Source organism: Anolis sagrei, chromosome 2 (assembly GCF_037176765.1).
Source record: "Anolis sagrei isolate rAnoSag1 chromosome 2, rAnoSag1.mat, whole genome shotgun sequence".
Taxonomy (NCBI): Eukaryota; Metazoa; Chordata; class Lepidosauria; order Squamata; family Dactyloidae; genus Anolis; species Anolis sagrei.
In genome coordinates this window covers 172,704,984-172,731,368 of record NC_090022.1, presented here as the reverse complement: position 1 = coordinate 172,731,368, position 26,385 = coordinate 172,704,984, and the positions used below count along the sequence as shown (strand labels likewise).

Genomic DNA, 26,385 nt, shown 5'->3' with positions numbered 1-26,385 from the left:
AAGCTATCATTACTTTCTTTCCTGTTGAAGAGACTTCCTTGCCTCCAAACCTTGGTGGGGAGTGGTTCACAATGGGATGGAGAAGGGAGAGGTGGCAGGGAGCCAGAATTTCTCCAGTTTGTTCTGAATGGGAAGAGGATTGTGTTAAGTTACAGGGGTAGCCCTGGGGTCAGCATAGTCTTAGAAGCCTTTCTTATGCTGACAAGGCATATGGTCTGATTTAAGCTGCAATCCCATACTTACGCTCTTCTTTACGAGCATGTTCAATTGATTGGGTTGAAAAGGGTTTTAATGTTTAAATTCTGTGCTGGATTATAGCCCCATGGTTTATCTTGCTTATTTGTTACTAGCGGTCCCCTGCCACGCGTTGCTGTGGCCCAGTCTGGTGATCTGGAAAATTTATTATTATTTATTTATTTGCTTTATTTCTATACCGCATTTTTCAGCCCTTAACAGGCGACTCAATGCGGTTTACATGGTACAATTATCAAACAGTGTCAGTGCAATTAAAACATAACAACGCAACAAACAGGATCAACAGCATCAATCCACAACAGTTAACAATCAACAAGACAGATCAACAAAACAGACATAACATAACGCCTCAGTTGAAATCAGATCCGTTCTCATAATCCTTGTGCCATTCCTATGTTCCATTTACCGTCTTCCTATGATTGGTTGCACTGCTTAACCAAACGCTTGTTCATAAAGCCAGGTCTTAACCATTCTCCGAAACGTCAGCAATGAAGGTGCCTGTCTGTTGTCTGCCGGTAGGGCATTCCATAGCCGAGGGGCCACCACTGAGAAGGCCCTGTCTCTCGTCCCCGCCAAGCGCGCCTGTGACGCAGGCGGGATCGAGAGCAGGGCCTCCCCAGACGATCTTAATGTTCTGGTCGGTTCATAGGTGGAGATGCGTTCGGAGAGGTAAGCAGGGCCAGAACCGTTTAGGGCTTTATAGGCTAAAGCCAGCACCTTGAATTGTGCCCGGTAGTGGATTGGCAGCCAGTGGAGCTGGTTCAGCAGAGGAGTGGTATGCTCCCTGAGTGCCGCTCCCGTTAGCAACCTGGCTGCCGAGTGCTGGACCATCTGAAGCTTCCGGGCAGTCTTCAAGGGCAACCCCACGTAGAGCGCGTTGCAGTAATCAATCCGGGATGTAACCAGAGCGTGGACTACCGTGGCCAAGTCAGACTTCCCAAGGTATGGGCGCAACTGGCGCATAAGTTTGAGTTGTGCAAATGCTCCCCTGGACACCGCCGAAACTTGGGGTTCCAAGCTTAGCGAAGAGTCCAGGATCACACCCAAGCTGCGAACCTGCGTCTTCATGTAATGAGAAAGTGTTGGTTTCTAATACATGTAATTTCTTTCTGCTGTTTCTTTGCCAGTGTTGATGTGGAAATTGTCTGGTTTGCCTACTCTGGAACATGCAACATATCATTGTCCTTCTTTAGGAGTCCCTTTCAAATCTTTGATACTGCATCTGTTGTATACAGGGCCGTAGCCAGAAAAAAATTTCTGGAGGGGTTGAAATTTGGGGGGGGGGGGGTTGAAAATTTTGCGGTGGGGTTGAAACCTGCCTTCTAGGTCACGCTGAAGCAAAGAGCACAGGAGGGGGCAGAGCAGCCTTCAATAGCCTGCAGCTCCACCCCTGTCAACCACCTCCACCAAGTCTGGCCTCCTTAATGAGAGCATTCAACACACATACACCCAACTTGGTTGCTTCGCTACATCGGCTATTGCTGCAAGTAATGACAATGTGAATAAATTGTCAATATTTGCTTGAGATAGTGCTTGCAGTTCTGGAGGGACTCTTAATTTTTTGAATCTCATAGACTTAACATGAGGATTTGGTTAACCAGTTAAAATTCATGAGTAAACCAGGTTTTTAAAAAAATCTGAAACATTTCGGGGAGGGTTTGAACCCCTAAAACCACCCCCTCGCTACAGGCCTGGTCGTATACATGTGTGTGTGTGTGTGTGTGTGAATGGCTGGATGGCCCTTTGTCAGGAAGGATTTGATTATGTTTTCTTGCCCTGGTGAAGGGAGTTGGACTGGATGGCTTTAAGGCAGCATTTCTCAACCTGGGAAGTCAAGACCCCTGATAGATGGCCATCCAGCCTCTATTTAAAAGCTTCCAAAGAAGGAGCCTCCACCACACTCCGGGGCAGAGAGTTCCACTGCTGAACGGCTCTCACAGTCAGGAAGTTCTTCCTCATGTTCAGATAGAATCTCCTTTCTTGTAGTTTGAAGCCATTGTTCCGCGTCCTAGTCTCCAAGGAAGCAGAAAACAAGCTTGCTCCCTCCTCCCTGTGGCTTCCTCTCACATATTTATACATGGCTATCATATCTCTTCTCAGCCTTCTCTTCTTCAGGCTAAACATGCCCAGCTCCTTAAGCCGCTCCTCATAGGGCTTGTTCTCCAGACCCTTGATCATTTTAGTTGCGCTCCTCTGGACACATTCCAGCTTGTCAATATCTCTCTTCAATTGTGGTGCCCAGAATTGGTCACAATATTCCAGGTGTGGTCTAACCAGGAGGAGTAGCATTACTTCTCTGGATCTAGACACTATGCTCCTATTGATGCAGGCCAAAATCTCATTGGCTTTTTTTGCCGCTACATCACATTGTTGGCTCGTGTTTAACTTGTTGTCCACGAGGACTCCAAGATCTTTTTCACACGTACTGCTCTCAAGCCAGGCATTGTCCCCCATTCTGTATCTTTGCATTTCGTTTTTTCTGCCTAAGTGGAGTATCTTGCATTTGTTCCTGTTGAACTTCATTTTGTTAGTTTTGGCCAATCATCTCTCTAATCTGTCAAGATCGTTTTGAATCCTGCTCCTGTCCTCTGGAGTATTGGCTATCCCTCCCAATTTGGTGTCGTCTGCAAACTTGATGATCCTGCCTTCTAGCCCTTCATCTAAGTCATTAATAAAGATCCTGAACAGGACCGGTCCCAGGACGGGACCCTGTTTGTGGCACTCCACTCGTCACTTCTTTCCAGGATGAAGGGGAAGCATTGGGGAGAATCACCCTCTGGGTTCGTCCATTTAACCAATTACAGATCCACCTCACCGTAGTTTTGCCTAGCCCACATTGGACTAGTTTGTTTGCCAGAAGGTCATGAGGGACCTTGTCGAAGGCCTTCCTGAAATCCAGGTACGCTACATCCACGGCATTCCCCGCATCTACCCAGCTTGTACCTCTATCGAAAAAAGAGATCGGATTAGTCTGGCATGACTTGTTCATGTCAGGGGACAACCTTGGAGCCCCCGGTGGCGCAGTGGGTTAAACCCCTGTGCCGGCAGGACTGAAGACCGACAGGTCGCAGGTTCGAATCCGGGGAGAGGCGGATGAGCTCCCTCTATCAGCTCTAGCTCTTCATGCGGGGACATGAGAGAAGTCTCCCACAAGGATGATAAAAACATCAAATCATCCAGGCGTCCCCTGGGCAATGTCCTTGCAGATGGCCAATTCTCTCACACCAGAAGCGACTTGCTCCTGACACGACAAAAAAAAAAAAAGAAAAGAAAAGAAAAAGGGGACAACCTTTAACTTTACTATGTGTGAAAGCCTTCAAGTTGTGTGTTGATTTATGGCCACCCACTGACTTTCACAGGGTTTTTGAGGCAAGAAATACTCAGAAGTGGTTTTCCTCCGAAATATTGCCTATACTCTGACTTTATTCCAGCCCAAGATACCTTACTAACCGCCTCTAAGCCTATGAGCCCACGAGGACTTTGAGATCTTCCGGGGAGGCCCTGCTCTCGATCCCGCCTGCATCTCAGGCACGGCTGGTGGGGACGAGAGATAGGGCCTTCTCGGTGGTGGCTCCTCGGCTGTGGAACACCCTTCCCGTAGACATCAGGTTAGCCTCCTCCCTGTTGATCTTCCGCAGGAAGCTGAAGACCTGGTTGTTTAAGAAGGCTTTTGAATAGAAGTGCAATGACTGGTAACTTGACCATAGGAATGTAACAACGGAAATGACATCGGATTGTGAATTGGACGATGAGACGACTTGGAATGGTATTGTAGTAAGGTTGATGTTTTGATGATGTTGATAATTATGTACTGTGGATTGTTTTATTGTATGTTGTATTCTGCACCTTTTTTCTATGTTGTACACCGCAATGAGTCGCCAGTAGGCTGAGAATTGCGGTATATAAGCGTAGTAAATAAATAAATAAATAAATATTTTCATGCTATTATTGTGACCAGAGTCTAGAACCTTTACATTTCATGCTTTTACATTTCCCTGGGCAGAACATAATAGGAGACGGTAAGAATCTGATATGAATTGAATGGAAAAGGAGGAAGTTGTGTTGCCTGAAGAAGGGCGAATGAGCCTGCGATTGTATGCCTGTCTGTTTGTGTGCTTGGAAGGGCAGTTGGATGGAAAGAATAGGGCAGGGATGTGAGGGAAAGGAAAAGGAACACGCGGGGCTAGCTACAGATCGCTTTGATAGGAAGTGACAGCAGATGTGTGGGAAAAGGGGGCTTAATAGAGTGATTGATGGGAGCTGACAGCGGGAAGGACGGGTGAGAGAACGCAGCATGAGGCCTGGGGCAGAGGAGGAAGGCAGCCGACATGGGCTGCGTGAGAAAGGAAGAAAAAACGAGAGAGCAGAACAGGCTTCAATGGAAAACCACGTGCTCTACTGCATGCTATGCACTAATATCTTCAAAGACGTTGCACACAGACTGCCTTGTTATTTTGTACAACAGCCCTGTAAGGTATATCACGGTGATTATCTGTAATCCAGATGTGGCGAGGGTCACACAGGAGACCAGAGATAGCTTAATACATTGCTTGAGTATGTAATCCTATTATCCTTGGTATGACCCTCTTATGTGACACAATTGGGATTCCACTGCGTGTTCCATGGGGCTGTCTCCAGATGCCCCGATTGACATCTTGCCTTTGTTCTCGTCGGATGCATTCTGTCTGCAACATGGGAACAATTAGGTTATAAGAATAGGGATTGTGAACTAGCAATTTGCAGTTGGTTCGCAGTTTGGGTGTTCTCCTGGATTCATCACTTACGCTTGAAGCTCAGGCGTCGGCGGTGGCCGGGAGGGCCTTTGCACAACTAAGACTCGTGCGCCAACTGCGACTGTACTTCGTGAAGGCGGATCTGGCCAGGGTGGTCCATGCCTTAGTCAGCTCCAGATTGGATTACTGTAATGCACTCTACGTGGGGCTACCCTTGAAAACGGCCCGGAAATTTCAACTGGTTCAACAGGCGGCGGCCAGGTTGTTAACTGGTGCTCCTTACAGGGAGAGGTCAACCCTCCTGTTTAAGGAGCTCCATTGGCTGCCGTTCATTTTCCGGTCCCAATTCAAGGTGTAGGTGCTTACCTACAAAGCCCTAAATGGTTTGGGACCTGCCTACCTGCATGACCGCATCTCTGTGTACGAACCCACACGATCTCTTCGTTCATCTGGTGAGGCCCTGCTCACGATCCCACCTCCATCACAAGCATGCTTGGTGGGGACGAGGGACCGCATCTCTGTGTACGAACCCATACGATCTCTTCATTCATCTGGTGAGGCCCTGCTCATGATCCCACCTCCATCGTAAGCATGATTGGTAGGGACGAGGGATAGGGCCTTCTCGGTGGTGGTCCCTCGACCCTGGAACTCGCTCCCCAAGGACATTTGGCATGCCCCAACCCTGGCAGTCTTTAAGAGGAGCCTGAAAACGTGGTTGTTCCAGTGTGCCTTCTCAGAATAAGGAAACCCTAAGCAACATGTCCCTAATCACACTTTACAAATCATAGAATCAAAGAGTTGGAAGAGACCTCATGGGCCATCCAGTCCAACCCCATTCTGCCAAGAAGCAGGAATATTGCATTCAAATCACCCCTGACAGATGGCTATCCAGCCCCTGTTTAAAAGCTTCCAAAGAAGGAGCCTCCACCACACTCCGGGGAAGAGAGTTCCACTGCTGAACGGCTCTCACAGTCAGGAAGTTCTTCCTCATGTTCAGATGGAATCTTCTTTCTTGTAGTTTGAAGCCATTGTTCCGCGTCCTAGTCTCCAGGGAAGCAGAAAACAAGCTTGCTCCCTCCTCCCTGTGGTTTCCTCTCACATATTTATACATGGCTATCATATCTCCTCTCAGCCTTCTCTTCTTCAGGCTAAACATGCCCAGCTCCTTAAGCCGCTCCTCATAGGGCTTGTTCTCCAGACCCTTGATCTAGGATTGTCTGCCCGCTCCATCTCTCTCCAAATACCTATCCTAGTTATATGTCACCTTGTCATGCCCAGCATTTTTTAAATTTTAATTATTACATTTGGCCCTGCCATAGGTTTTTCATGCGTTGTGGTGTTATTGTTACTGTTTATTGCTTTGTTTATGAGTTTATTTATTGTCTGTATTGCTGTTGTTGCTTTTTTACTGATGTATTTGGGCTCGGCCTCTTGTAAGCTGCACCGAGTCCTTCGGGAGATGGTAGCGGGGTATAAATAAAGGATTATTATTATTATTATTATTATTATTATTATTTTCTTAACTTACAAAGTGCCATGTTTGGTGAGGGCACTATAAGTGTATAAAGACAGTGGCCCCTTAATATTTATTGGGGTTGGTTCCAGGAAACCAAAATCCATGGATGCTCATCCCGTTATATACAATGGTGTAGTAAAAAGTGGAGAAAGGAGGAAGAAGGAGAAGAGAAGGAGAAAGAGGAGGAAAAAGAAGTAGGAAGGGGAAAGAGGAGGAAGGAGGAAGAAGAGAAAGAGAAAGAGGAAAGGGAGGACGATGAAGACAAGGCGAAAGAGGAGTAAGAGTTAAAGGAGAAGGATAAAGAGAAGGCGGAAGAGGAAAAGAAGGAGGAAGAGGAGGAAGATAAAGAGAAGGAGAAAAAGAAGGAGGAAGAGAAAAGTGAAGAAAGGAGGAAGAAGAGAAGGAGAAAGAGGATGACGAAGTCATGGCGAAAGGGGAGAAGAAAGAAGAAGAGGAAAAGAAGGAGGAAGAGGGGGAAGGAGAAAAAGAAGGAGGATGAGAAAAGTGGAGAAAGGAGGAAGAAGAAGAAGAGAAGGAGAAAGAGGAAAGGGAGGACAATGAAGACAAGGCGAAAGAGGAGGAAGAGTTAAAGGAGAAGGATAAAGAGAAGGCGGAAGAGGAAAAGAAGGAGGAAGAGGGGGAAGATGAAGAGAAGGAGAAAGAGAAAAAGAAGGAGGAAGGGAAAAGAGGAGGAAGGAGGAAGAAGAGAAGGAGAAAGAGGGAAAGGAGGGCGATGAAGACAAGGCGAAAGAGGAGAAGAAAGAGAAGGAGGAAGAGGAAAAGAAGGAGGAAGAGGAGGAAAGTAAAGAGGAGAAAAAGAAGAAGAGAAAAGAGAAGAGAAGGAGAAAGAGGAAAAGGAGGACGATGAAGACAAGGTGAAAGAGGAGAAGAAAGAGAAGGAGGAAGAGGAAAAGAAGGAGGAAGAGGAGAAGAAAGAGAAGGAGGAAGAGGAAAAGAAGGAGGAAGATAAAGAGAAGGAGAAAAAGAAGGAGGAAGGGGAAAGAGGAGAAAGGAGGAAGAAGAGAAGGAGAAAGAGGGAAAGGAGGACGGTGAAGACAAGAGAAGAAAGAGAAGGAGGAAGAAAGGGAGAAAGAGGAGGAGGGAAGGGAAGCTTCCCGGGGCAGGGAGGGGGCGGGGTTGGGAGGGAGGGGGAGGGGACAGGAGCCAGCCCCTCCTCCTCCTCTTCTTCCTCCTCTTCCTCCTCCTCCTCCTCCTCCTCCTCCTGGGCTCCTTCGGGAAGGCAAAGGCAAAGGCACCCGACCCGCCGCCCTGCCCGGCCATGTTCCAACGCGCGTCGCGGCGCCGGCGCTCCACCCGAGCCGTGAGTCTCGCTCCGTGGGGCGGTTCCCGGGTGGGAAGGAAGAAAGGAAGGAAAGGAGGGAGGGAGTCAGGGAGAGAGCAAGCCCTACCTGGCCTCAGAGGGGAAGCCAGCTCAGCTGGGCCCTCTCCTCTCCAGATCGGACAAGGGAAACGCTGCCAACCTAAGAGCAGGGCGATGGGGTGCCTTGACACCCCCTTTGCACACCTGGTTTCCACGGGAGGCGGGAGAATCCCTCCTCCACGTTGGATACAAAGGGCCCCAAGGCTTTCCGGAGGCAGGGAGGACTCACCTGCCTTACCTGCAAACAAGGTGGCACCTGGGTTACAAGGCAAAGGGAGGGGGGAGGGTTCTTTGGGGCCTCTGCCAGGATGGATCAACGCAGCGTAGCCTCTCTTGCACTGCCAGGACTCAATGCTGTGGAATGTTTGGAGCTGGAACTCAGTTCCAGGCCAGAGTGCCCAGCATTGTTCCTCCAACTGGGGCATCTACACAGCAGAATGAATGCAGTTTGGCTTGGCTCAATGATACAGAAGCAGGAGAATTGGGCTTTACTAAGGTCTTGAGCCTTCTCAGCCCAGAAGTGCTGGCACCTCACCAAATGACAACTCTTGCAACTCCATGGTACAGGCCCGGGTTTGATTCGGGGGCAGGGGGCTGAGTTTGATTCAAGAGGGGGGCTGAGGATCTACCCTTGCAAACCTTTTGTATCATTATCCCAATAGCCCCATGCATATGGGATATATTGAGCATGATGATCAGATCACGCCTTGGTCACCTCTAGATTGGACTACTGTAATGCGCTCTACGGGGGGCTGCCCTTGAAAACGGCTCGGAAATTTCAGTTGGTTCAACGGGCGGCGGCCAGGATGTTAACCGGTGCTCCTTACAGAGAGAGGTCAACCCTCCTGCTCAAGGAGCTCCATTGGCTGCCGTTCATTTTCCGGTCCCAATTCAAGGTGCAGGTGCTTACCTACAAAGCCCTAAACGGTTTGGGACCTGCCTACCTGCGTGACCGCATCTCCGTTTATGAACCCGCACGCTCCCTTCGTCCATCTGGAGAGGCCCTGCTCATGATTCCACCTGCGTCGCAGGCGCGGTTGGTGGGGATGAGGGACAGGGCCTTCTCTATGGTAGCCCCCCGACTCTGGAACGCCCTCCCCAAGGATATCAGACAGGCCCCTACACTGGCAGTCTTTAGGAAGAGCTTGAAGACTTGGCTATTCCGGTGTGCCTTTCCAGAATAGGAAACTCCAGCAATATGTCCCAGAAGCACTTTATGGAGACTTAAGTTTCTCCGCACATTGTACTTTCCCAAAAATCCTTATATTTCAACTGTCATACTCAGCACTTTTAATCTGTACCCATTTACACTTGGCCCGGCCTTAGTTTTATTGTGCTATGGCAGGGGTCCTCAAACCTTTCAAACGGAGGGCCAGGTCACAGTCCCACAAACTGTTGGAGGGCGGGATTATAATTTGAAAAAAAGCATGAATGAATTCCTATGCACACTGCACATGTCTTATTTGCAGTGCAAAAAATACTTAAAACAATACAATAATTAAAATGAATAACAATTTTAACAAATATAAACTTATTGGTATTTCAATGGGAAGTGTGGGCCTGGTTTTGGCTGATGAGATAGGACTGTTGTTATTGTTGTGTGATTTCAAGTCATTTCAGACTTAGGTTGACCCTGAGCGAGGGCCGGGTAAATGACCTTGGAGGGCCGCATCCAGCCCCCGGGCCTTACTTTGAGGACCCCTGCCCTAAACAGTTTGGACCCGCCTACCTTCGTGACCATATCTCGCTCCATGTACCAACCCGGGCCCATCATAGAATCATAGAATCAAAGAGTTGGAAGAGACCTCATGGGCCATCCAGTCCAACCCCCTGCCAAGAAGCAGGAATATTGCCTTCAAATCACCCCGGACAGATAGCCATCCAGCCTCTATTTAAAAGCTTCCAAAGAAGGAGCCTCCACCACACTCCGGGGCAGAGAGTTCCACTGCTGAACGGCTCTCACAGTCAGGAAGTTCTTCCTCATGTTCAGATGGAATCTCCTCTCTTGTAGTTTGAAGCCATTGTTCCCTGTCCTAGTCTCCAGGGAAGCAGAAAACAAGCTTGCTCCCTCCTCCCTGTGGCTTCCTCTCACACATTGATACATGGCCATCATATCTCACCAATTTAAGGTGCAGGTGCTTACCTACAAAGCCCTGAACGGTTTGGGACCAGCCTACCTGCGTGACCGCATTTCCATCTACGAACCCACGCGTTCTCTTCAGTCATCTGGAGAGGCCCTGCTCGTGATCCCACCGGCGTCGCAGGCGCGCTTGGTGGGGACGCGGGACAGGGCCTTCTCCGTAGTGGCCCCCCAACTCTGGAACACCCTCCCCAAAGACCTTAGACAGGCCCCTACATTGGCTATCTTCAGAAAAAACTTAAAAACCTGGCTTTTCCGATGCGCCTTCCCAGATTAGGAAATCTCCACTACCAAGTCCCATAAGCACTTTACCAGAACCAATGATTGCTGCACATCGCACATTGCACTTGTCCTAGTAACCCTCTATGCACCTCCTGTCAAATCAGCACTTTTAATCCTTGTACCCACCTTTTGGCCCGGCCCAGTTGTATTGTGTTTTAATGTACTGTGCTTGTTGTTTATTTTGCTTTAATTTGTTTTGTTTGATTTGCTTGATTGTATTGTTATGTTGTATTGTTGTGGCCTCGGCCTGTGTAAGCCACATCGAATCCTCTGGGAGATGCTAGTGGGGTACAAATAAAGTTTAATAATAATAATAATAATAATAATAATAATAATAATAATAATCTCCTCTCAGCCTTCTCTTCTTCAGGCAAAACATGCCCACCTCCTTAAGCCGCTCCTCATAGGGCTTGTTCTCCAGACCCTTGATCATTTTAGTCGCCGTCCTCTGGACACATTCCAGCTTGTCAATATCTCTCTTCAATTGTGGTGCCCAGAATTGGACCCAATATTCCAGGTGTGGCCTAACCAAAGCGGAATAGAAGGGTAGCATTACTTCCCTAGATCTAGACACTATGCTCCTATTGATGCACGCCAAAATCCCATTGGCTTTTTTTGCCGCCACATCACATTGTTGGCTCATGTTTAACTTGTTGTCCACCAGGACTCCAAGATCTTTTTCACACGTACTGCTCTCGAGCCAGGCATTGTCCCCCATTCTGTATCCTTGCATTTCGTTTTTCCTGCCAAAGTGGAGTATCTTGCATTTGTCCCTGTTGAACTTCATTTTGTTAGTTTTGGACCATCTCTCCAATCTGTCAAGATCGTTTTGAATCCTGCTCCTGTCCTCTGGAGTATTGGTTATCCCTCCCAATTTGGTGAAGGAAGAAAAGCTTCCTTCTTTGGAAGCTTTTAAGCAGAGGCTGGATGGCCATCTGTCAGGGGTGCTTTGAGTGCAGTTTTCCTGCTTCTTGGCAGGGGGTTGGACTGGATGGCCCACGAGGTCTCTTCCAACTCAGTGATTCTGTGATTCTACATTTGCTTATTCTTATAACTGCAGTATTTAATTGTGTCTTCCGGTTGCAAGTGAGCAATAGACTACTGGAGTTGGACATCCAACCTCTTGCCAGTCCAACTAAAGCATCCCTGATCAGTGACCATTCAGCCTCTGTTCAAAAACCCTGTAGTGAAGAAAACAAAAGATCATACTAAGGTGGTTTTCCATCACAAATAATAACACTTTAAGGAGACTCTATATGGGGGGAGGAAGCTATGGGATATAAGGACAGCGTAGAAGGGGCCCCAGTCTCTTTCAACCTGGTATTTTCCACATATCTCAGACTGCTGCCACCCAGAGACATACTTGGCATGACGGGAATTGCAATAATATATAATATAATAACAAAACTTTATTTATATACTGCTCTATCTCCCCAAGGAGACTCAGACAATATTATAATATACATAGATAGGCATACATTCAGTGCCTTTTAATACAGTGAAATAACAATGACACGAATACACAGAACAAAGGTAAAGGCTTCCCCTTTCATCTCTGGTTTCTAGAAGCGATGCTCAACTCTGGCCATGGGGAGGTGCTCTTGTTCCATTTCCAAGTCAAGGAGCCTGTTGTCCATAGTTACCTCCTGGTCATGTTGACGGCATGGCTGTTTTGTTGTTCATTCGTTCAGTCGTTTTTGACTCTTTGTGACCTCATGGACCAGCCCACGCCAGAGCTCCCTGTCGACCGTCACCACCCCCAGCTCCTTCAAGGTCAATCCAGTCACTTCAAGGAGGCCATCCATCCATTTTGCCCTTGGTCGGCCCCTCTTCCTTTTTCCTTCCATTTTCCCCAGCATCATTGTCTTCTCTAAGCTTTCCTTTCTTGTCATGATGTGGTCAAAGTACTTCATCTTTGCCTCTATCCTTCCCTCCAATGAGCAGTCGGACTTTATTTCCTGAAGTATGAACTGGTTGGATCTTCTGGTAGTCCAAGGCATGGCTGTATGGGTGCCTTTATTACCTTCCCGGCGGTACCTATTGATCCACTCATATTTGTAAGTTTTTGAACTGCTAGGTTGGCAGGAGCTATGGCTAACAGCAGGAGCTCACCCCCACCTGTGGCTTTGAACTGCCAACCTTTATGTTAGCAGATTCAACAGTTCAACGGTTTAACCCCTTGCACCACCGTGGCCCCTACATACCTGAAAGGAACCAGATTGTGGTGGCTGCCTTAAGACACCATCTCAGCATTTTGTGTAACCAGTTAAGAGTGTCCACTCCTTGTGAGGAGCAGCTGCTAAAAACATGCCAGTTGTCTTCTAAGGTCAAACAACAAAAGCATCGGAATACTTACTGGTACTTTACTTACTTAGGCAATCCCTCATTGGCTGAGCAGGATAGTCTTTCAGGAACAGAATTCTTGTGAGTCTGTAGGTGGCTGAGGAGCCCTATTCTTGATCTGCATTGTATCCCGCAGTGAGGGCATTGGTTTCCAGGTGGAAGGCGGTCTCGGTCGGGGTTGACTTGACGCGCCTTCCTCTTTGCATGTTTCTCTCTTTCACCTTCCATTCGTGCCTTTTCAAATTCTGCAGCACTGCTGGTCACAGCTGACCTCCAGCTGGAGCGGTCAAGGGCCAGGGCTTCCCAGTTCTCAGTGTCTATGCCAGAGTTTTTAAGGTTGGCTTTGAGCCCATCTTCAAGTCTCTTTTCCTGCCCACCAACATTCCGTTTTCCGTTCTTGAGTTCGGAGTAGAGCAACTGCTTTGGGAGACAGTGGTCGGGCATCCGGACAACGTGGCTGGTCCAGCGGAGTTGATGGCGGAGGACCACCGCTTCAATGCTGGTGGCCTTTGCTTCTTCCAGCACGCTGATGTTTGTCCGCCTGTCTTCCCAAGAGATTTGCAGGATTTTCCAGAGGCAGCGCTGATGGAATCGTTCCAGGAGTTGCATGTGATGTCTGTAGAGAGTCCACGTCTCGCAGGCATATAGCAGGGTTGGGAGGACAATAGCTTTATAAACAAGCACCTTGGTATCCCTACGGATGTCCCGGTCCTCAAACACTCTCTGCTTCATTTGGAAAAATGCTGCGCTCACAGAGCTCAGGCGGTGTTGTATTTCGTTGTTGATGTTGACTTTGGTAGAGAGATGGCTGCTAAGGTAGCGGAAATGGTCAACATTTTCTAATTGGAATAGATCCTTCTATAAAGCCATTCATTTCTTGAAAACAACTGAACTTCTGAATGGAGGGGAGAAGCAATTAGAAACTGGGAATGTGAAAGAGTTGACTTTCATAAATGTACATATGTCAGATGTTTCTAGGAAATAAAGCCTTGATTCTATTAAGTAGTTACAAACATCTGACTTACAAACGACTCATAGTTAAGGAAGGAAGTGAGACGACAGGAAGAGAGAGAAATCTACCCCTAGGAAAGGAAATTAAATTAATTCCTGGAAGAGTTGTCATCGGGAAAAGGTGTCTCCACTGTGGCTTTAGCTCCAATCTCTGTTTCTACAACAAGCCACATTTTTCAAAATCCAGTTCTCACCGGGACAGAAAACTACACATATCTTGACACACACTACTTCACTCTTTAGATTTCCTGCCCAATTATAGCACTTTTGCTGCCATGAGTTCCTTCTATGGAGTCCTGGGGTTTTGTGAAATGTTTAGAATTTGCTACTAGAGAGTCCCAATGCCTCACCAAACTATCATAACCAGGATTATGTCAGATACAACCACAGTAAGTAAAGTAGTATCAAAGTGCTATGAGGAGGCTTTTAATTTGAGACTGGATGGCCATCTGTCGGGGGTGCTTTGAATGGGATTTCCCTGCTTCTTCGCAGGGGGTTGGACTGGATAGCCCACGAGATCTCTTCCAACTCAGTGATTCTATGATCTACTAGCTGTACCCACCACGTGTTTCTGTGGCTAACCTTTCCTCCTTCTTTCTCTCCTCCTTTCTTTCTCTCCTTCCTTCCTTCCTTCCTTCCTTCCTTCCTTCCTTCCTTCCTTCTCCCTTCCCTTCCCTTCCCTTCCCTTCCCTTCCCTTCCCTTCCCTTCCCTTCCCTTCCCTTCCCTTCCCTTCCCTTCCCTTCCCTTCCCTTCCCTTCCCTTCCCTTCCCTTCCCTTCCCTTCTTTTCTTTCATTCTCTCCTTCCTTCTGTCTCTCTTTTTATTTTTTATTTTTCATATTGTTATGTATTCATGTGTTTTATTTAATTATGATGTTATTGTTTATTGTTTGCGTTTTCGATTTGTGTTTTTGGTTTTCTTTATTGTAATTGTCATTTGGGCTTGGCCTCATGTAAGTCGCTCCGAGTCCCCATTGGGGAGATGGTGGCGGGGTAACAAATAAAGATTATTATTATTATTATTATTATTATTATTATTATTATCCTTCATTCCTTCCTTGCCTTCTTTTCTTTCATTCTCTCCTTCCTTCTCTTCCTCTTCCCCTCCCCCCCTTTTCTTTCCCTTCCTCTTTTCCCCCTTTCTTCCTTCTCTACCTATTCTTCAACTGCAACTCCCAGAACTCCTCCTGATCAATCTTTCCACCTACCTATCTCTCTCTATCTAATCTATCTATTTGGAGGATTGCTGGGAGTTGCAGTCCAAGAATAGGAAATTGGAAATATGCAGGGATTGGGATGCTCTCGAAGAAATCTAAGGAGAAGAAAGCTTGCAGCTCGGAAACAGTGCATTTGGATTATCCTCCTCTTCTAAAGGGCCTGGTCTAGGGGATGCTGGGAGCTGTAGTCCGGAAGAGAGTGTGGATATGCCATTGTGTGGTGTTTTGTTTGCCAGGGGGAGTCATTTTTGTGCATGCGCTGTAGCGTCTTTTTGCTTGTTGGGCTTTTTAAGTCCCTTCCTCTGTGTTTTTCAATGTTTTCATGAGTGACAGTCACTCTTTGGCCTGATAGGTGTCTTGTGTCCAAATTTGGTGTCAATTCATCCAGTGGTTTTTGAGTTATGTTAATCCCACATATGAACGTTACATTTTTATTTATCTAGACTTGCCGTCCCCTGCCACACGTTGCTGTGGCCCAATCTGGTGATCTGGAAATAAAGTAATGAAAAAGTGTTGGTTTCTAATATATATAATTTCTTTATGCTTGTGGGTAAACAGTATTTCTTGTTGTTTCTTTGTCAGTGTTGATGTGGAGAGTGTCTGGTTTGCCTACTCTGGAACATGCACATATCATAGTCCTTCTTCAGGGGTCCCTTTCAAATCTATGATACTATATCTGTGTATTTGTATGAATCATATATATCTATCTACATCTATGGCTGGATGGCTCTTTGTCAGAAGGGCTCAGATTACATTTTCTTGCCCTGGTGAAGAGAGTTGGACTGGATGGCCTTAAGTATTTTCTGTTGGTCATGGGGGTTCTGTGTGGGAAGTTTCTATCGTTGGCGGGATTCAGAATGCTCTTTGATTGTAGGTGAACTATAAATCCCAGTAACTACAACTCCCAAATGTCAAGGCCTATTTCCCCCCAAACAAATTTGTGCTTATATTTGGACATATGGATTATTCTTGCCAAGTTTGATCCAGATCTATCATTGTTTGAGTCCACAGTGCTCTCTGGATGTAGGTGAACTACAACTCCCAAACTCAAGGTCAATGCCCACTAAACCCTTCTAGTGTTTTCTGTTGGTCTTGGGAGTCCTGTGTGTCACATTTGGTTCAATGCCATAATTGTTGGAGTTCAGAATACTCTTTGACTGTAGGTGAACTATAAATCCCAGCAACTACAGCTCCCAAATGGCAAAATCAATTTTTTTAAGTGAAGGACATACATTGGGTTGTTAGGTGTATGCTGTCCAAATTTGGTGTCAATTGGTCCAGTGGTTTTTGAGTTATGTTAATCTCACAAACGAACATTACATTTTTATTTATATAGACTAGCTGTCCCCTGCCACGCGTTACTGTGGCCCAATCTGTGTATATGTGTTTTGTGTGTGTATATGTATATGTGTGTATGTGTGTATTTATGTGGTTATGCACATGCATTGTAATGTATTTTTTTTTGCTTTTTAAGTCTCTTTCACTGTGTTTTTCAGTGTTTTTATGAGTGACTGTGGCCAAACCTTCCCTCCCTCTTTCTTTCCTTCCTTTCTCTCCTTCCTTCCCTCTTTTTCTTGTCCTTCTTCTTTCCCTTTTTCTTTCTTCCTTCTCCACTTCTTTCTTTCCTCCCTTCCTTTGCTCTTTGGTTCCTTCCTTCCTTCCTTCCTTCCTTCCTTCCTTCCTTCCTTCCTTCCTCCCTCCCTCCCTCCCTCCCTCCCTCCCTCCCTCTTTATTTCTTTTGTTCCTTCTTTCCCTCTCTCTTTCCTTCTTTCTTTCATTTTTTTATTTCCTTCTCTCCTTCCCTCCTTCTTTCCCTCTTTCTATCCCTTCTTCTCTCCTTCCTTCCTTCCTTCCTTCCTTCCTTCCTTCCTTCCTTCCTCCTTTCTGTGTATATGTGTTTTGTGTGTATATATATATATACATGCATATATGTGTGTATATATTTGTGTATGTGTGTTTGTGTATATATGTGGTTTTGCGCATGCATTGTAATGGTTTTTGTGTGGGTTTTTTTGCTTTTTTAGTCTCTTCTGCTGTGTTTTTCAATGTTTTTATGAGTGATGGACACTTGCTGGCTGATAGGTGTCTTGTGTCCAAATTTGGTGTCAATTCGCCCAGTGGTTTTTGAGTTATGTTAATCCCACAAACGAACATTACATTTTTATTTATATAGATGACTACTCACTGCCTAACCAGACCTCTAGGATCCATTGTAGGGCTCCAAGAAGCACCTTCATCTCTCTGTGGGAGCAGCATCTAGCAGAAGCTTATTGGGAATGCCAATCTTTTTTTTTAGTAATATTGTATGTATTATGGCAGTGTTTCTCAACCTGGGGGTCGGGACCCCTGTGGGGGTCGCGAGGGGGTGTCAGAGGGGTCGCCAAAGACCATCAGGAAATGCAGTATTTTCTGTTGGTCATGGTCTGTGTGGGAAGTTTGGTCCAATTCTATCACTGGTGGGTTTCATTGTGGGTGAACTATAAATCCCAACAACTACAACTCACAAATGTCAATGTCTATTTTCCCCAAACTCCACCAGTGTTCACATTTGGGGATATTGAGTATTTGTACCAAGTTTGGTCCAGATCCACCATTGTTTGAGTCCACAGTGTTCTCTGGGTGTAGGTGAACTAAAACTCCAAAAACTCAAGGTCATTGTCCACCAGACCCTCCCAGTATTTTCTCTTGGTTATGGGAATTCTGTGTGCCAAGTTTGATTCAGTTCCATCATTGGTGGAGTTCAGAAGGTTCTTTGATTTTAGGTGAACTATAAATCCCAGCAACTCCAACATTCCCAAATGACAAAATCAACCACCCCCATCCCACCAGTATTCAAATTTGAGCATATCGGGTATTTGGGATTTGGGATCTTGAATATCAGATATTTACATGATGATTCATAACAGTAGCAAAATGACAGTTATGAAGTAGCAACAAAAATAATGTTATGATTGGGGGTCACCACAATATGAGGAACTCTATTAAGGGGTCACAGCATTAGGAAGGTTGAGAAACACTGTATTATGGGATCTGCTCTGTGAAATTTGTGAGTCTCCAAACTACAGGAACATTTGTGATGGCTAAAAGAACAGGGATTCAGCGTGGTTTCCCATTTTACCAGGGATGTCCCACTTTCCCAAAATACCTCATTCTCAGCTGTGGTGGCTGACAGCAATGGTTCGTGGGCAGGGAGGCTTTGTGCATATTGTCTTTGCTTAGTTAAGTGCCACGGATGCTAATGGCACTAAATGAACAACAAGCAAAATAATTACATACTCTGATCCTTGCCTCGAGGGAAATGTACCAAAGTTGATGGTGGGGTAGCTGGGGAGGAAGGGAGAGTTGGCAGAGAGGAGTTAAGTGGGTAGGAACATGTGGAAATATTGTTACATGTACTTTGCCTCCCTTGTAATTGGAATTGTGGAGTTCAACCCAAAGGCTTCATGAGTTTGAAGGAAGAGGGTTGGCAGCAAGTGTTCTGGGTGGCAGTTCCAGATACAAAGAACCTCAAGGTGTTTTGGAGTGCAGGTAATGTTTTGGCAAATGGGAGTGGTGGAAGAAGAGCAAAGGCCATAGGCAAGGATCTATATAAGTTGGGCAGGCAATTATGTGGAGATCTTGGAACTGAAGGACCAAGAGGACATAAGGCAGGGGTCCTCAAACTAAGGCCCGGGGGCCGAATATGGCCCTCCAAGGTCATTTACCCGGCCCTTGCTCAGGGTTAACCTAAGTCTGAAACGACTTGAAAGCACACAACAATCCTATCTCATCAGCCAAAAGAAGGCCCACATTTCCCATTGAAATACTAATAAGTTAATATTTGTTAACATTGTTCTTCATTTTAATTATTTTATTATTAAATGATGATGATGATAATGATTATGTATAAGATATGTACAGTGTGCATAGGAATTCCTCAGAGCTTGAGATGCTTGTCTGTTCTTAAGGTGAAAAGCACATGTCAGTGTTTTAGATGGATTAGGAATCAGCTGGTTTTCCCTGTAATAGGCAGTAAGAGCACCTAGAGCTTCGGAGAGCTTCTGTTCTACCATCTCACAGGGTTCCACAGGGATCAATATTGTCTCTCATGTTGTTTAACTTCTACATGAAGCCGCTGGAGGAGATCATCCGGAGTTTCGGGGTTATTTATTTATCGTGTCATCCACAACCAGAACATTGTATTACATTTCTAACAGAACAAAACAAACAAACAGATAAAAAACAACAACACAAATTTTGCAAACTTGGTAGCTGATTAAGTGTCCTTTGACCAGTATCTGGCCACTTGGAGTGCCTCTGGTGTTGCCACAAGAAGGTCCTCCATCGTGCATGTGGCGGGGCCCAGGTTGCATTGCAGCAGGTGGTCAGTGGTTTGCTCCTCTCCACACTCGCATGTCGTGGATTCAACTTTGTAGCCCCATTTCTTAAGATTGGCTCTGCATCTCGTGGTGCCAGAGCGCAGTCTGTTCAGCGCCTTCCAAGTTGCCCAGTCTTCTGTGTGCCCAGGGGGGAGTCTCTCATCAAGTATCACCCACAGATTGAGGTGCTGGGTTTGAGCCTGCCACTTTTGAACTCTCGCTTGCTGAGGTGTTCCAGGTGCTCCTCTCTGCCCCGGAGTGTGGTGGAGGCTCCTTCTTTGGAAACTTTTAAGCAGAGGCTGGATGGCCATTTGTCAGGGGTGATTTGAATACAATATTCCTGCTTCTTGGCAGGGGGTTGGACTGGATGGCCCATGAGGTCTCTTCCAACTCTTTGATTCTATGATTCTATGAGTGTCTCTGTAGATCTAAGAAAACACTTTCTTGATTTAAGTCATTGACGTGCTGGCTGATACCCAAACAAGGGATGAGCTGGAGATGTCTCTGCCTTGGTCCTTTCACTATTGGCTGCTACTTCCCGGCGGATGTCAGGTGGTGCAATACCGGCTAAGCAGTTTTTGGGGTGCGGTGTCATCTGTACGCGGATGATGTCCAACTCTGTCACTCCTTTCCACCTGCTACTAAGGAGGCTGTTCAGGTCCTGAACTGGTGCTTGGCCGTTGTAACGGTCTGGATGAGGGCGAACAAATTGAAATTGAATCCAGACAAGACAGAGGTACTCCTGGTCAGTCGTAAGGCCAAACAGGGCATAGGGTTACAGCCTGTGTTGGACGGGGTTACACTCCCCCTGAAGACGCAGGTTCACAGCTTGGGTGTGATCTTGGACTTGTCGCTGAGCCTGGAACCCCAGGTTTCAGCGGTGACCAGGGGAGCATTCGCACAGTTAAAACTTGTGTGCTAGCTGCGCCCGTACCTTGGGAAGTCTGACTTGGCCACGGTAGTCCACGCTCTGGTTACATCCCGTATAGACTACTGCAACGCTCTCTACGTGGGGTTGCCTTTGAAGACGGCTCGGAAGCTTCAAACGGTCCAGCGTTCGGCAGCCAGGTTGCTAACAGGAGCGGCACTCAGGGAGCATACAACTCCTCTGTTGCGCCAGCTCCACTGGCTGCCAGTTTGCTACCGGGCACAATTCAAAGTGCTGGCGTTAGCCTATAAAGCCTTAAACAGTTCTGGCTCTACTTACCTCTCTGAACGCATCTCCTCCTATGAACCGGCTAGGACATTAAGATCATCTGGGGAGGCCCTGCTCTCTGTCCCGCCTGCATCACAGGCGCGCTTGGCGGGGACGAGAGACAGGGCCTTCTCGGTGGTGGCCCCTCGGCTATGGAACGCCCTGCCTGCAGATATCAGATTGGCCCCCTCCCTGCTTGCGTTTCGGAGGAAAGTGAAGACCTGGCTGTTCGAACAGGCATTTGATTAAACAGTGTAATTGAACATAGGAATACGGAATAATGGATGATTAGACTGGATTCTGATTTTACTGTTGAGGCGCTAATGATTGTTATACGGATGTGTAGTGATTTATGTTACAATTGTTTTTAATTGCCCTATACTTGTTTGTGATGTTTTGTATTGATGTTGTTCACCGCTTTGAGTTGCCTGAGGGCTGAGAAAAGCGGTAAATAAATAAATAAATAAATAAATCTCAAATCTCAAATCTCCCTGCTTGAGCAGTGATGGCACAGTCATCAGCATAGATGAAACTTTCTGTCCCTTCTGGCAGTGGATGTTCATTTGTGTAAATGTTGAACATTGATGGAGCAAGTAGGCTCCCCTGAGGCAGGTCGTTTTTCTGTTTCCGCTATCTGCTTTTTTGTCCCTGGAACTCAACAAAAAAGCTCCTGTTTTGTAGCAGATTTCATATGAGGCGGGTGAGGTGGTAATCCTTTGTGATATTAATACACTTTTCTCAGGAGGAGGCGATGGTATATAGTATCATAAGCCATATAAGAACGTATCATAAACCAGTGTTTTCCAAACTTGGGTCTTTTAGATGCTTTGGACTTCAACTCCCAAAATTCCTGACTGTTGGCCAAGCTGGCTGGGATTTCTGGAGGTTGTCTTTCAAGACCTAACTTTGTGAACCACTGAGTAAAATATTCCTCCAGCACCTCGTTTCAAATCAGTTAGTTTTCTTCTTGGCTTTATGAAGTTTAGAAAAAGTATTTTGCAGGATCTGACCAAGTTTGTTCAATAAGGTATATTGAAGATTTCTCATCCACAGAGTTGCGAAAAAATGAAGCTGGCTTGATGGCAATTCACAATGAATCCCTGTTTGTGGTGTGTGCTTTGGGGTGGAGTGTCCATGTGACCGAACATTCTGTGGTTTATCTGCCATCCCGAGGTCTTCAGGTTGACTAGGATGAGTTTGGTAACTCCAAATGGAGCCCCCCGTGGCGCAGTGGGTTAAACCCCTATGCCGGCAGGACTGAAGACCAACAGGTTGCAGGTTGAAATCCGGGGAGAGGCGGATGATGAGCTCCCTCTATCAGCTCCAGCTCCTCATGCGGGGACATGAGAGAAGCCTCCCACAAGGATGATAAAAACATCAAATCTTCTAGGCGTCCTCTGGACAACGTCCTTGCAGACGGACAATTTTCTCACACCAGAAGCGACTTGCAGTTTCTCAAGTCACTCCTGACACGAAAAAAAAAAAACCCCTCCAAATGTCCACTCTTGAATTAGGTCTTCCTCTAATTTGCTTTAAGAACTTGAGCTAGACTATTTGCCAAGTACAGCAGAGGTAGAAATCACTGAGTTGTAAAACTTTTGAAACATTCTTTTTGTCTATCTGTGCTATCACCGTTTCCCTACATTTTTCTCTTGCCTCTTTCCATGGAAACCAGATGTGAATTTTGGAACTTGCTTGTGCTTGCTGGTGAAAATCCAAACTTTGAGATAAATTGGGTTTGGGGATTCAGGAGCATCTGTGTGGGGGAGAAAACAGGATTTCATAAGGTTTTTTTCTGTACAATTCCTCATTCACCAAGATACCGTAATTGGGAATTCTGTATACCCAAATCCTACAGTGATGGATCAGCAGTAGCATTTCCTTTTCAGTTAACAGCAGGATTATTGAAGGCATTTCTAGGTCATGCTGGGCCACGGGGATGGGAGGGAGGGATTCTTGAACAAGGAGTGACTATTGTACTGGAGAAAGTGGAAGCGGGCACATATGGTGGATCCCAAATCTGGGATGGGGGAAGTGGGAGGTTGTACGTTACATTGCGTCAGCTCTGGTAGATTTGTGGGTTTTCCTCTCCAAAGCTGTATCTGATGAAATAGATCTCACCCCCTCCCCATCTCACCCTCCCAAATCCCTTCTAAGCTGCAAGCAAGTCGGAAGGTATTTGATCTGGCAGCAGCAGTTGGCAGATGCACAACGAGGAGACGAAGCACATTGCCATTTCGGTTATTGTGCTGTCTGTTAATACCACGGCATGATATGGTTGGGATTTTGTTTTGCCTCTTTCAGCTGGGATGTTATGCCTAGTCCCTGGTCTGTCACCCCAATGAGTTTGTACAAGGTGCAGTTACTTTAACACAGCGGTCCTCAAACTAAGGCCCGAGGGCCGGATACAGCCCTCCAAGGTCATTTAACAGGTCCTCACTCAGGGTCAACCTAAGTCTGAAATGACTTGAAAGCACACAACAACATCAACAATCCTATCTCGTCAGCCAAAAGCAGGCCCACAATTCCCACTGAAATACTAATCTATATGCTCTGTGATTGTAGGTGAACTATAAATCCCAGCAACTACAACTCCCAAATGTCAAGGTCTATTTCCCTTAAACTCCACCAGTGTTCAAATTTGGGCATATTGAGTATTTACGTAGAGTTTGGTCCAGATCCATCATTGTTTGAGTCCAGTGTTCTCTGAATGTAGGTGAACTACAACTCCAAAGGACCCTGCCCACCAAACCCTTCCAGTATTTTCTGTTGGTCATGGGAGAAGTGTGTGCCAAGTTTGGTTCAATTCCATTATTGGTGGGGTTCGGAATGCTCTTTGATTGTAGATGAACTATAAATCCCAGCAACTACAACTCCCAAATGACAAAAGCAATTTTTTGAGTGAAGGACATACATTGGGTTGTTAGGTGTCTTGTGTCCAAATTTGGTGTCAATTCATCCAGTGGTTTTTGAGTTCTGTTAATCCCACAAACGAACATTACATTTTTATTTATATAGATATCAGATATTTACATTACAATTCATAACAATAGTTAAATAGTTATGAATTAGCAACGAAAATAATTTTATGGTTGGGGGTCACCATAACATGAGGAATTGTATTAAGTGGTCACGGCATTAGGAAGGCTGGAAGGACTGCTGACCGGAAGGACTGCTGACCGAAAGGCCGTGGTTTGGATCCGGAGAGTGGGTTGAGCTCCTATCTGTCAGCTCTAGTTTCTGATGTGGAGACATGAGAGAAGCCTCCCGCAGGATGGTAAAACATCCGGGCAACGTCCTTGCAGACAGCCAATTCTCTCACTTCAGAAGTAACTTTCTCATGTCGCTCTTGACAGGGAAAAAAAAGCTATTGAACAGTGTATGGTTCCTGGAGGCTGCTTATTTATTTATTTGTCGTGTCAGGGCAACCAGTCCATTATATTACATTTCTAACAGAACAAAGCAAACAAACACACAAAATACAAAATTTGTGAGTTTGGTAGTTGATTAAATGTCCTTTGACCAGTATCTGGCCACTTGGAGTGCTTCTGGTGTTGCTGCAAGAAGGTCCTCCATTGTGCATGTGGCAGGGGCTCAGGTTGCCTTGCAGCGGGTGGTCTGTGGTTTGCTCCTCTCCACACTCGCATGTCGTGGATTCCACTTTGTGGCCCCATTTCTTGAGGTTGGCTCTGCATCTCGTGGTGCCAGAGCGCAGTCTGTTCAGCGCCTTCCAAGTCGCCCAATCTTCTGTGTGCCCAGGGGGAAGTCTCTCATTTGGTATCAGCCGTTGATTGAGGTTCTGGGTTTGAGCCTGCCACTTTTGGACTCTCGCTTGCTGAGGTGTTCCAGCGAGTGTCTCTGTAGATCTTAAAAAACTATTTCTTGATTTAAGTCGTTGACGTGCTGGCTGATACCCAAACAGGGGACGAGGTGGAGATGTCTCTGCCTTGGTCCTTTCACTATTGGCTGCTACTTCCCGGCGGATGTCAGGTGGTGCAATACCGGCTAAACAGTGTAATTTCTCCAGTGGTGTAGGCCGTAGACACCCCGTGATAATGCGGCATGTCTCATTAAGAGCCACATCCACTGTTTTAGTGTGGTGAGATGTGTTCAGGGGTGGCTCGTCCATTACGTGAAGTAAGCGGTCGCAGAACACTTTCTTTTTGCCAGGGGAGCAGAGGCACCTCTGTAAATGCCCCTCGACCGCCACTTGAGGAGCGCCCCCCCAGCTCACAATAGCCCTGGCAGTCCGGGGGGAGCCTCGGCTTTCTTGCCTCGCTGCCGGGCGATCCTCTTCCCAAAGGGGCCGGGCCCTTGAGCCTCGCCTAGCCCCTCTCGTTCCTGCTCCACCTGGCCACCAGGTGTGTGAGCAGAGCCGGTGCTCAATCGTTCTCCGTGTTCGATCCCTTCCCCATGACCAGCTTCCTTTCCCGATCCCCCAGCGCTCCACCTGCCTCCTCTCCCCAATCCGGGTCAAGGGGCGGAGCCACTGCGCCTGGCCCGCTTCAGATCTGGAGGCGTGTCTGAAGACCCCAGCGTGCGCACCAAAAGTCGCCTCTTCTCCTGACATTCTCTTCAGCCATTGGGACCAAGAGAGAGAGAGGGGGGGGGGGGGGCGCCAAAATACTGTTTGCTTACCGTTGAAAATTACCTAGAGCCGCCTCTGGATGTGTTCCACACTGGGCATGCATACTCAGCAGCAGAGTAGCACAGCGCAAGGGCAGATGCCTTCACTGTGTCTGGTTGTGATCCCCAGGTTGTACCAGTCAGCTTTCGTATGATATTGTTTCTAGCACCCACTTTTTGCTTGATGTTTAGGCAGTGCTTCTTGTAGGTCAGAGCACGGTCCAGAGTGACTCCCAGGTATTTGGATGTGCTGCAATGCTCCAGTGAGATGCCTGGAGGTTGCTGAGCTAGCCTTTTCCAACCCCTTCTTGCTTCCTCCATCTTCCCTCTGTTCCTTTATTCAGCCATTACAAGTACACACACAACCCACTTCTTGCCCAGTTCAGGCAATGCTTCAGTGATTCCTGCCTGAGGAAAAGTAGGAGCGGCTCCTGGCACCTTCTCCTCCTCCGGTGGTGTATTGTCCCCCTTTTTGTGCTCTCAGCACGATGAGATCTGCACAGAAGTAGCCAAATGGAAGAAAGCCCCTGAAAAGGGAGAGTTAGGGGGAGTACCTGTTCCACACAATGCCACAAATGGCCTTTGTACTCTCCTAACAAAAAAAAACAACGTTGCTTTTTTTGCTGCCCATTTTTCTCAGCTACCTGCAGTGGCAAGGAGCCAACATCCGGCCTCTTTGTGCCTTGCTGAACTCAGCGGGAGGCAGGTCCTGGCCTGTGGGCGGCTTCTGGCACCAAATGAAGTTGAGGTTTTCCCTGCTGGTTCCCGACCGGAATCGTTTTCCTTAAAAGACTCTCGCTTGGCCGAAGTGGGAACAGGATTTTACTTTGGCTGCAGAAGTTACCAAGTTTGGCTTTTTTGGTGAACAGACAAGGGCTGATGGATGGGATACGTTTTGCTCCCAATAAGCAAACACATTCATCCTGGTTGTGGAGGCATCTATCCATGTTGGTATAGACCTGCAGCAACAAGTCAAAGGGCCTCGTAAAAACATCTCCAGATGTGATGGAGGTTCTGCCTTAAGCATTAGGAATAGGTTTCAAGCCTGCTTTGGAAAAGTAGAGCTTGGAAAAGTTAGTTGTATGGACAATCGCTTCCATGTTTCTCCTGCCATGCTACCTGGATGATTGTGACTTGCATCCACAAATAGTAAAATCCAAATAAATCGATGTGGTGTAGTAGTTTGAGAATTCGACAACAACCAGGGATCAAAGTCTGACTTGGCCACAGTGATCCATGCTCTGGTTACGTCCCGTATAGATTACTGCAACGTGCTCTACATGGGGTTGCCTTTGAAGACTGTTCGGAAGCTTCAAATGGTCCAGTGTG

The 26,385-nt window shown here is 46.7% G+C and overlaps 1 protein-coding gene and 1 pseudogene across 1 annotated transcript in view; both read left to right on the top strand.

The window, feature by feature from the left end:
- Nucleotides 1-6,447: 6,447 nt before the first annotated feature.
- Nucleotides 6,448-7,451, top strand: LOC137096203 (cilia- and flagella-associated protein 251-like; annotated as a pseudogene).
- A 222-nt stretch (nt 7,452-7,673) lies between these two features.
- PRICKLE3 (prickle planar cell polarity protein 3) overlaps nt 7,674-26,385 on the top strand; it is a 68,652-nt gene continuing 49,940 nt past the window's right edge. The window contains exon 1 of the mRNA XM_067464147.1: nt 7,674-7,825. Coding sequence (XP_067320248.1) covers nt 7,784-7,825 — 42 coding nt within the window. The 5' untranslated portion in view covers nt 7,674-7,783. The remainder of the gene's footprint in view (nt 7,826-26,385) is intronic.